The sequence below is a fragment of the Microtus oregoni genome, unplaced genomic scaffold (genome assembly GCF_018167655.1).
Source record: "Microtus oregoni isolate MIOR12 unplaced genomic scaffold, Mior012 000067F_001, whole genome shotgun sequence".
Taxonomy (NCBI): domain Eukaryota; kingdom Metazoa; phylum Chordata; class Mammalia; order Rodentia; family Cricetidae; genus Microtus; species Microtus oregoni.
The window spans coordinates 1,125,198-1,137,510 of NW_024543954.1; the positions used below are offsets into that span (position 1 = coordinate 1,125,198).

Here is a 12,313-nt window from a genome sequence, read left to right on the forward strand (position 1 = left end):
GCTTATTGGCCAGGCAGAAAGTATAGGCGGGAAAACCAGACAGGAAATAAAAATGATACAATAAGAACAGGAAAATTCTGGGAAGGAGGAAGATGACTCCTCCCACTTATGCCCAGACCACTGAAGCAGCAGGATATGATCTGCCCCACTGAAAAAAGGTACTGAGTCACATGGCTAACATAGATCAGAAAAATGGGTTAATCAAGATGTGAGAGTTAGCCAGTGAGAGGCTAGAGCTAATGGGCCAATCAGCTTTATAACTTACAGAGATCTATGTGTGATTTTCTTTGGGGCTAAACAGTTGTGGGGTACAGGGCGGGACAGAAAACCCCAACAACAAACAAGCCAGGCTTGTCCATGTTACAATAAATGCTCCTAGTAGTCCTTGGGAAAATTCAAGACAATGGTTCCATTTGCATTTTCCTCCTAATGTGCGTAGGCACTAAAATGACAACAGAGTCCTTATTTTCATGAATATGCTGGGACTCTTGGATTATTGAACGCAACCTCTCCCTCTCTTGCTAGGATGTTAAGTGTATTTGAATTAATTTGTCATTGACTATGATAAATGTTTTGACAGTGACATCAGAGGGGTCAAGGTATCCAAGGCTGGTTGGGAACCAAAGAAGGAGTACAATGGGAGTGGAATGGAACCATTGAAAGTCTACATTTATGTTTTGTTGTTTGTTGTTGTTTTGAGACAGGGTCTCACTATGTATCAAAGGCTGGCCTTGAAAGCACAAGATAGCAAATTCATAGTTTGCATCTATTTTAAAATGTTAAATCCCTTTTTTGTCAGAGGTAAAAATAAATTCAAGCCACACCATACTGAAGAGAAAGCACCCACAAAAGGTAGTCACTTTCAAACTGAATATCCAATACATCCAGTGCTTGACATTATACTCCAGTTTAGATTTAAGTCCCAACAAAGTTTTCTAGCAAATGGGACCTAGGGGACATTACCTCTCTAATACTAGCAGTCTGTCAGGCTCCCACTGCACATGGATGCCTCTATTGTTCCATTGCACCAAGCAGACTGCATAGCAGGCACCCTAGCTACAGCCTATTTAACCAGCAAGGGGTAAAGGTTGGTGTGGGGCAGGAGGCAAAAAGAACCACTCATTCCACTATAGGTAACAGGCATCAAAGAGAAGCACAGACCTGCTTTTCTCACCTTCTCCTTCTCAACCCTTCTTAGGTGGATCTCAGATTATCTCGACTGTTTCATGTCTTGGGAGTCAAGGTGTAAAAAGGGGTTTTCCTCACCTGGTTTTCTTTTCCTGGAGGGACTCCAGTATCTCCCGAACATCAGTCACATGACTTTCCTTGAAGCTTTGATGGGAGACCTGAAGGCCAGCATGGACCTTCCTCGCTTCTGTCAGTTCTTCTTTCATCTTCTGCAACAGTAGCTTTCGTTGCTGAGCCACATACGTTTTGTCTGAGAATTTCCTCTGGTGCATGCCTGTCAAGTGACTCTCCAGAGTGGAGGGCCTAGCTATGTTTAGGGGCAGGTTATCTTTCCCACCTGTCTTGGACAACTTGGAATATGTGACCTTCTCACCAGGCTGCTTATGATTGTCCACAGCATTTTCCACATTCAGCACTGAGCTTGTAGGGTTGCAGCCCTCTTCCAGTTCCTTCAGCTGCAGGTGGCACTGATAGAGCTTCCGTTCTATGTGAGCAATAGTGGCAGAGGTGCGCTGGTTCACCCTCTCAAAGGCCTGCCGGATATGTGGGGCCTGGTGTCGGTCAGCTTTGGATACCAGCTTGAAGTAGCTCATGGTATTCTCATCCCTACTGGCCTTCTCCACTCTCAGCTGCTCTGAGAGGTAGAAGATTCGATGCTTGACACCTTCCGTCACATTACGGGCAAGCTCACCATCCGAGAAGCTGGTGTGACTGCTAGGGCAATCCTCACGGGAGGACAGGGACTTGTAGGAGGGCATGTTCGGAGGGAGGGTTGCACTTGAGCTCTTGTTGCTTTCCACCTGCATTGGGAAACAATAAAATATGCAACGGGTCCTCTGTGAGCTTCAAATAGAAGATTTGAAAATGTATGGAGTCACTTCAGAAAAAAATGCATGTGTGCATAGACAGTGATGTGTACAAGGCTTGTGTATTCAAGATGGACCAAACACAGACTGTGTGGAAATGGAGTTCATTTCTTAGGCCCTGAACTCCTGCCTTTTAAACACTTAACTCCTTGCCCATAACTTACTACAAACTCAAATGGGTAAAATTTGTCCTCTACATCTGCCTCACCTGGCCTTGAACCTATCTTCCTATTATCTCTTCCAAGAATTATGAGTTACGTCTCTCACTAATTAGGGGCTGTTCTTTTAAAGTAGCAGTAAATTTCTTCCCATTAATCCATATGGCTTTCTGTATTGCTACTTCTGAGGAAATGGTAGTTAGAAAAATTTCTATGCTAACAGGTTTATCCACTCTTAAAATCATTTGCCCCACACATTATTTTCTGAGCATTAATGAGACAAAATAGCCAGGGAGTCAAATGAGGGCAATACACTACACAACAAAGGAAATAAACTGCATCCTTGAGAAACAGGAAGGAATCTTAACAAGCATAATGTTGAATAGAAAACCACATTGTGCTTTGTTCTATTTGGATAAATTTCAAGAACATGCAAAATGCAGTGAGGTTGTATAGGGATGTCTACATAGACGACAAACTATAAAGGCAAAACCTAGTCATGAGGAGTACAAGCATCAGGAGGAAGAATTCCCTGAAGGGGATTGTGACTGTAAGGCAGGTGGAGACTGTGGTGCTTGATAGCAGTTACTTATTATTTCTTAAGATACATGTTTATGTTTTCTGCACCTTTGTGCGCATATGCCAGATTCTGCGATTTAAAAAAAATGTTTTAAGTGTTCAATAGATGGATTTAATAGCAGATTTTATATGATTAGATAAAGTTGCTAAATAGTAAAACAGAGCTGAAAAAAAGTATCTGGAATCCAGCACAGAGATATAAAGAAACAGAAACTTTTTGAAGTAGAAACAGAAGACAGGATGGGGAGGCCTAATAAAAATCTTCTCACTGTACCAGAGTGAGAAGATAGAATGAATATTACAAGGTAATCCATAAAAACTTTCTAGAACTAATAAAGGTGACAAATAAACACATTAAGAAGCTTAGTAAATTCCAAGTAGAACAAAACAAACTCAGAAATAGATCTGTATCAAGAGACAAGGTATTAGAGAGGTAAAAACATATTACCTTTAAAACCATGACGTTTAGCCTGCAATCTGACTTCTTAATAGCATCAGTAAAATCAAGAATATGGCTGAACAGTTCTTCAGTACCGTAAGAGATATGCTGTTGGAGAAACATAAATCAAGTCAGATTCAAAGAATTGGAAATCAGAATGTCTTCAGCACAACCACTAGCCAATGAAGAAATGCCTTCAAAGCTTGAAAGGTAAATGATTTTATAACAATGCCATTCTCTGAGTTAAGGAGTCTTCTTTTCCCTTTTCCTTCCTTTTCTCCCTTCCATTTCCTTTGCCTTCTTTTCTGTTGTCTCTCCTACCTCTACTTTCCTTCACCCTTTCCCATTCTAGGTATTGAACCCAAGTCCTCAAATGAGGTAAAACTTGTTGCTCACATTCCCAACCCTAACTGTGAATGTACAGTGAAACATTTTTAGACATGACAGAACCAAAGTAGTTTACTTCCTCTTCAATCTTTCTCCAGATTTTTTCTGACACATATAGTGAACCACTACAATGAACAAGGGATTTAGAAAACAGGGTACTAGATGAAGGGATGGAGAGGGGAAGGAGGAAGTAGAAAAGCAAACATTTTTTATTTCCCAGATGACAAAAGGAGAGCCTGTGTTCATAATTGGGCAACAGGCCTGGAAAGCAAATTAAAGGCTCCTTTGGGGCTGGGGAAGTGGATCAGTGGATAAATTGAGGGCCTAAGTTTGGATCCCCAACATCTGTAACCCCAGTGCTGAGGGGTAAAAACAGAAGAATAGCAGTGGCTCATTGGTCAGCCAGCCTAGCCTAATTGGTGAGCTCCAGGTTGAGAGAAAGACCTTGTCTCAAAAAGGAAGGAAGAAGGAAGGAAGGAAGGAAGGAAGGAAGGAAGGAAGGAAGGAAGGAAGGAAGGAAGGAAGGAAGGAAGGAAGGAAGGAAGGAAGGAAGGAAGGAAGGAAGGAATTAAGAAGAAGTCGGAGGGGCTAGAGATGGCTCAATGTTTAAAAGCATTTGTTCTTTCAGAGGACCAGGGTTCGGTTCTTAGCACCCACATGATAGTTTACAAATATCCATAACTCCAGTTCCGGGAGACCTGATGCCTACTTCAGCCTTCTGCTGGTACCAGGAACGCATATGGTGCACATACATACAAGCAGGCAAAACATGCATATACATAAGGTAATTATTAAATAAAAGTTATAAAAAAATATAGGGGAGAGATAGAGGAAGACATCCTGACATCTACTCCTAGCCTGCACACATACAAACAAAGTTCCTTCAGAGAACTACTGGGAACCAAGTGAGTAGAATGTCAGAAAAATTTTAATACATAGGTAGAAGATTTTTGTATATACAGTTGGTGGAAGTGCTGAACTCAATACAGGTAATAGGGGACAAGCAGAAGGGGGTACAAATATTGACTCCAAGGAAAAGAAAATGTTAAACAAGGAAAGAAAATAAATCACATGCTGGAGAGATGGCTCAGAGGTAAAAAGCAATGGCTGCTCTTCTAAAGGTCCTGAGTTCAACTCCCAGCAACCACATGATGGGTCATCTATAATGAAATCTGGTACCCTCTTCAGGAGTGCAGGCATACAATCAGGCAGAACACTATAAATAAATAATTCAAAAAAAAGCTGGCAGTCGTGCCACATGCCTTTAATCCCAACACCCAGGAGGCAGAAGCACAGGCCAGTCTGGTCTACAGAGTGAGTTCCAGGACAGCCAGAGCTACACAGAGAAACCCTGTCTTGAGAAAACAAAAAGGGAGGGAGGGAGGGAGGGAGGGAGGGAGGGAGGGAGGGAGGGAGGGAGGGAGAGAGAGAGAGAGAGAGAGAGAGAGAGAGAGAGAGAGAGAGAGAGAGAGAGAGAGAATAAATCACACTAATTATTCATTTCTAACTAGTATCCCCTTGAATTTGAAGATTTGGCCATGTAAATCCCAAGAAATGTTGCACCTGAAATCATCACTGTGTACTGTGCAGGAAGGAAGGCCAAAGATGAAGTGTGTGTTGGATAGAGAGAAGGTATGTGAAAGAGCTATATCATCATCTTTTCTTTAAGAAGTTAACATCAGTTCCTAAAATACAAAAAGACAATTAAGCAGGATTATATCATCAAATTGTTTAGGTAACTTGAGGCAAGTGACAGGTAAAACAGCAAAAATGTTGAAAATTGTTTGATTCTGAAGAGTGGACAGGGTGTAGTTGGAGCCTTGATGTTGCTAATTTTTAATGTTAAATGATATCATCCTTTAATTAAAAAATCAAGTTGCTAAGTTTTGGTTAATAAGCTTAGTAGAAATATTTAACTCTAGCACCAAGAATTGACAAAATCTACCCTATAGGTCCACTACCTGGTTTTTAACGGCATGCATACCCTTTTTTTTTTTTTGAGATAGGTTCTTTCTATGTAGCCATGGAACTTTCTATGTAGAACAGGCTAGCCTTGGATTTACAGATATGTGCCTGCCTCTGCCTCCTGCATGGCTCATATTTATACCTTTTAAATATTTGAAAAGAAATGGGACAATTCAGAACATATAAAAATTACATGGCATTGAAACCTCAGTATTCAACTGGATAGTGGTGGCACATACCTTTAAGCCTGGCACTTAGGAGATAGAGAAAGCAAATCTGAGTTCGAGGCCAGCCTGGTCTACAGAGCTAGTTCCAGGATGGCCAGGGCTACATTTAAAAAAAAAAGAAAATCAAGAAAGAAACCTCGATATTCATAAAAAGAAAGTTATTTTCCCAGAGCCATTTTATTTACTTCCCCACAACCTAAGGCTCCTAAGTTTTCTATAAATGCTATCTGGCTATTTATAGAAAACTTTGTTGACCTACACTTAAACTATGTTCATGTATACCTTTGGCAAGTGAACAAACTGAATAATTTCTCAAGGAGCGAGTTGTAAATATGAAGAATAAAAATTTGCTTATAAACTTTTCTAGAGGGAATTTTATAGACACAATATAAGACTCAAAATTGAGAAGAAATATGTTGGTGTAAAAAATGCAAAGTAAGGGACTGGAGAGATGGTTCAGTGGGTAATTACAAAAACATGAGAACCTGATTTCAGATCATGGTACCTATGTTAAAAAGTGAGAATGGCCATACTTGTACCTGTAACCCCAGTGCTGTGGAAGTGTGGAAATAGGAGGATCGCTTGGGCTTACTGGTCACCAGTGTAGGTTCAGTGAAAGACCTGGTATCAAAAAAGAAGGTGAAGAGTGATAGAACAGGAAATTAGACAGCCTCCTCTAGCTTTGCGTGTATGCACTACTGTATGCACACATATATGCATATACACAATGCATATGTATATATGTACCACACATGCTACACCACGCACATACAAACTTAAAAGTAATCACTGACTACTAGAACAGAAACAGAATATATAACATCCAAACAATCAAGAAGGAAAAAAATGGAACTTGCTTGGTCCAGAAAAAAGAAAGGAACCAGTCATGAGGTACACACAGTATAGTCCCAGCCCCTCAGTTGTCTAAGCCTAGAAGTTTAGGGGCACATAGCAAGACCTTTTCTCAAAAAAGCAAACAAAACAGAGGCCAGCAAGATGGTTTAATGGGTATAAAGCACTTGCTGTACAACCTGACAATCTGAGTTCAATCCCCAGAACCCACATAAAGGTGGAAAAAAAGAGCTGATTCCAATTAATTGCTCTCTGACCTTCGTACATACTGCCACACACACAATAATAATAAATTTATATTTAAAAAACAGGCTAGTGAGATGGCTCCTAGGGTAACAGTGGTTGCCACCAAGCTGATAACCTGAGTTCCATTCGTGGAACCTACATGGTGGAAGAAGAAAACTAATTCCCACTGAGTTATCCTTTGGCCTCCACTTTGTGTATGACATGCGAACACTCACATGACCCCACACACACATACACAAATAAGTAACTAAAAGAAAGTGCTGGGAATGTTGCTCAGAGGGCCCATCTAGCACACTAAAGGCCTTGGGTTAGATTCCAGCATTGCTTAAAATGAGGTGATACAGGCACATAGGCCTTTAATCCCAGCACCTCCAAAAAGAGGAAGCTGGAGGAGCAAACTTCAAGCTCAACCTTGGCCTCAGCCAGCTTGAGTCCCACCTTGGCCACATTAGACCCTGTCTCAAATCAACAAAAGTAAAGTTCAACCTAAATGTAAACAAACAAAATAACAAAACACAAAGAAAATAAAACAAAAAAAAAGGAAAGGAATTAAAACTTTATTTGCTCTGCCCTGCTTCCTCTCCCTTGGAAGTATACTGTCTCTTAAGAAATTGTCCCTGCTTCTATAATTTAAAAAGCAAAGAAAGGAGACTGGAGAGATGGCTCAGTAGTTAAGAGCACTGCTTGTACTTCCAGATGACCTGGGTTCAATTCCCAGCACCCACATAGCAGCTCACAACTGTAATTCCAGGGGATCTAACACCCTCATAAATGCAAGCAAAATACCAATGCACATGAAATAAAGAAATAATTAGGAAGAAAAGTAAAAGCAAAAAAAATTCAGGGTAAGGATTGGCAGAAATGCCTTAGTGGGTAAAAGTTCTTGCTTCAAAGCCTGACAACCTAACTTGGATCCTCAGAACTTATAGTAGAAAGAGCCAACTACTGAAAGTTGTCCTCTCACACCCGCACACATGCACCATATATGTGTGTTTGTGTATCTATATATTCCTGCATTTGTATTCAAATGCAAGCATGTACACATGCATCACACATGCATATCTCTCTCTCTCTCTCTCTCTCTCTCTCTCTCTCTCTCTCTCTCTCTCTCTCTCTCTCTCTCTCACACACACACACACACACACACACACACACACACACACCATACTACTAATAATAATAATAAAGTGTAAACCAAGCAGTAGTGGCATACACCATTAATCCCAGCACTACAGGCAGAACTCTGTGAGTTCAAGGCTAGCCTGGTCTACAGAGGAGTTTCAGGAGAGCCAGGACTGTTGCACAGAAAATCCCTGTCTCTAAAAACAAAATAGTAATAGAAGTAGTAGTAGTAATATCACTGTAAATAAAAATATAAAAAAGAAAGCATAGCCTAGTGGCACCTGTAACCCCAGCAATTGGGAAACTGAGAAATGAGGATCTCCAGTTTCAGGTCAGCCTAGGTTACTGAAACCAGGTGTTTAAAAAATCCACAAGAGGAGCCATAAAGACAGCTCAGTGGGTGAGGTTGCCTGCCATGAAAGCCTATAGACCTGAGTTCAAATCCCTAAACTCACAAAAAAGTAGAAGACAGCTAACTCCATAAAGTTGTCCCCTCACCTACACACACATGCATATACATACTAAATGGATTTTTTTAAAGAGCTGGAATGTATCTTAGTAATAGAGCACTTACCTGGGATTTATGGGGCCTAATGTTTGATCTCCATCACCACCAAAAAAATATAAAATAGGATGTTAATAAACTGTAATTATAAATAGCTATATATCATGATCTTGGGGAGATTACTTAATATTATAAATATCCCAGCCATTTACTAATTTCTACATTCCATGAAATGACAATTAAAAATCAAATGGTATCATGTATAGTGTATACCATGTATAGATTGCAGGCACATACCTGCAATCCCATTACTTCGAAGGCAGCAGAAAGAATTCAAGGTCAGCCTGGGCCACACAGTGAGATCCTATTTCAAAAAAAGAAAGAAAGAAAGAAAGAAAGAAAGAAAGAAAGAAAGAAAGAAAGAAAGAAAGAAAGAAAGCCAACCAAATAAGCAAAAACATCAAATGAGAATATCTTGAGAGTTAAATTAACTGATTTCAAAGTTTAGAAGAGAAAATGCAAAGAAGCTAAGAAAATTGGGAAAAAATACTGAATTAGAGTCTTAGGCTACTCAAGAGTGCTACTTATAGTACAAGAATATAATACAGAAAGAATAAAGAACTAAACATAATAAACACAACCACTAAGGTATTAAAAATATTTTTAAAGAGGTGGGTGGAGGGATGCTTAGCAGTTAAAAGCATTTGTTGCTCTTCCAGAGGACCTGGGTTCAGTTCTCAACACCCACATGGTAACTCTTACAACCATCTGTAACTCCAGTTCCAGGGGATCTGATCCCTTATTCTGATCTCCTTAGGCACTAAGCATGCATGTGAAGCAAACACATACATGCAGGCAAAACTCTCATACACATAAAATAAATTAATTAAATGGATAATTTAAAAATAAAAGTATATAATAAACATTTTACAATTTTTGAATAGAGAAGACCTTTCTAAGCAATGTTCAGGCCTAAATGTCATGAAAAAAGATTTACATATTTTATTACCTTAAAAACTCTTAATAACCTACTGTATGGAAGGAAGAAAAAAGATAAAATTTAGGGTTTTTTCACTTTTTTAAAAAAATAAAATATCTACCTTACCATTAAAAACTAAAAACAGATATAGATTGAGTGACAAAGATTAAATATATGTAGTAAAGGATTAATTAACATCATATTTAAGGAAATCATACAAATTAGTAATCTAAGAACAATAAAACATCAAAAGATAGTACCACATACTTCAGATAGGCTGAACTTCGGATGAAAAACAAATACTTCACAAAAAAAAAATAATAAGGGGGTTGGAGAAACTGTGCAATGGTTAAGAGCACTTGCTACTCTTACAGAAAGAAGATCTTGGTTGGATTCCCAGAACCCAGAAGGTGGCTCACAGCCATTCATAATTCCTGTTTCAGGAGATTCAAAGCCCTCTTCTGACTTCTTCAGACACCAGACATATATAGGGTGCACATACACATATGCAGGCAAAACATTCATACACAGAAAAAATTAAAAAAAATTAAAAACACTAAAAATTGATTAGCAATTTGCAAATCAAAGCATTAATTAAATACCATTCACTTATCCATGAGGTTGCCAAAAATTAAAAGCACTAATAATATCCAGTAGTTATGAGAATGTAAGGAAAAGAATACTCACATACTCTGAAAATAAGATCAGTTCAGATTCTTTACCATGCTAAATAAGGCAGCATCTACTGAAAATTAAACGCAGGAATCTTTTAACCTAGCAAGAACAGCAAAGTCCAGTGGCAATCGGGTGATAACTTTGGAGCTCTTACACCGGAACTCATAACTTTTGTTTCAAGATACTGCATTTGGACTCCCATGTTACTGAATCTCAGCACACCACTGGGTGCCATGCTGGTGTGAAAGAGACTCGTCCCAAAAGTTCACAGAAAAAGTGTACACAGTCTACTATAAGGGAAACTCACCCAAGTCAGGCTCCACGGTCAAGTTACAGGACAGATTTGGACTAAACAGTCACTATGGGATAAATCCGGACTAGCTGAACATAGCGGACAATGAGGAATACTGAGAATTCAAGAACAATTGCAGTGGGTTTTTGATCCTACTGCACGTACTGGCTTTGTGGGAGCCTAGGCAGTTTGAATGCTCACCTTACGAGACCTGGATAGAGGTGGGCAGTCCTTGGGCTTCCCACAGGTCAGGGAACCCTGATTGCTCTTCGAGCAGATGAGGGAGGGGGACTTGATCGGGGGAGGGGGAGGGAAATGGGAAGCGGTTGTGGGGACGAGGCAGAAATCCTTAATAAATAAATAAATTTAAAAAATAAAAAAAAAACAGTCACTCCGGGCTTGTTGGACAGAACGTTCTAAAAAGGAAAATAGCTCAGAAACATCTTAAAGTCTTATGATGGCCAGCTCACATCACCAGCTAAAAAACCTCTTGGAGGCTGGGCTACTGTATGTGAGGAGTGACCACCCAAAAATGTTGGCATTTCGAGGTGTACTTTTTAATATGGTGATAAATTGTGAATATCGAGTTCACAATTATAACTATTTTAAATTGCAAGCTTCAGTTTTACAACGTTCACTATGTTCTCTACATCTCCAGTCACAACTATCCTCTAATTACAGAACTTTTTTCATCACCCCCGAAGAAAAACTCTACCTGAACATGGAGAAGAATTGATAACACAAAGAAAAATATTTTTAAAAAAATAGAATTAGTCTGTAGAGAACTGAAAATTCAAGTGATAGATTTCAAAATTCTTTAGAAATGGCCACACAGAAGCAGCATATAGGCGTGTGGCGGAGGGATAAACCTACAGTGAAAAGCAGACGCAGCTGTGGAAAGCGGAAGGATACATGTGATGTGGTAATGCACGTGCAAAAACAGAAGACTACACGTGCAGTGCGGTAGAAGACTATATGTGCAACAACAAAAGAGTACATGTATGGTGGAGGGATATATATATACATACTTGGAGGGATAGATATATAACCTGGATAGACTTATAACTGAGTCACAGACTTGTGGCGGAGGAATGGACTTGTAGAGTTGAGGCATAAGCCTATGGCATACGTGCGGAGGGATCAGCTAGTTCCAGAGAGTCACAGGCTGAGGCAGCCATTTAATGCTGCGGAGCATGATGCTTTGGTAGTGTGTCAGAAGCTGAGGCCGGTGGTGGGATGGCCCGCGATGCTGGGACATGGCCAACCGCCTGCCAATCTGTTCCATCAGGGCCATAAGTCCCTCTACCTGCTGCCTGGGAGTACCTTACCATGCAGTTCTTCCGGTCCTTATTGAAGTTGTGAGGTGAATGGAACCTGCCGTTATCCTCCATTTTCTGCCTTCTGGGATCACCTACTGCTGCTAGATGCCCATGAAGTACTGTCTTCTTCAGCCCTGGTCGCAGGAGCACTCCCCTGACTACTTTGTGGCCAAGGTTCTGGAAGCCTACAAGACCTCCTTAGTAAGGAAAAATCTAGAACTCGGTTGACTGAGTGAGCAGTATTTCCTGGTATTTATTAGGGTAGTTCTAATTTGGCATTTTAGCAGGGAATGGAGTTTTGTGTGTAAGTTGCAATGGAATTGGGGGTGGTCGTGGTCGAGCGGACCCTTACTCAGGATATTAGGGTGAAAAACAAACAAACCATGCTCTGTGGGAAAAGGTAGTGCTCCAAGAGGTGAGGAGGGAGAGGAAATATGAGAGGCAACACACAACAGGTGTGCTTTCCAAAAGAAGTAGTTGATGGCTTGAAAAAAAAAATCGGTTAATGGATTTG

At 40.1% G+C, this 12,313-nt stretch overlaps 1 protein-coding gene across 1 annotated transcript in view; it reads right to left on the reverse strand.

Annotated features, from left to right (window-relative positions):
• Nucleotides 1-3,251, reverse strand: part of LOC121440261 (testis-specific protein TEX28-like) — a 30,447-nt gene extending 27,196 nt beyond the window's left edge. Inside the window, exons 1-2 of the mRNA XM_041641013.1 lie at nt 3,240-3,251; nt 1,267-1,988 (exon numbers count right to left, since the gene is read on the reverse strand). Of these exons, the coding sequence (XP_041496947.1) occupies nt 1,267-1,988; nt 3,240-3,251 (734 nt within the window). The remainder of the gene's footprint in view (nt 1-1,266; nt 1,989-3,239) is intronic.
• Nucleotides 3,252-12,313: the final 9,062 nt, after the last annotated feature.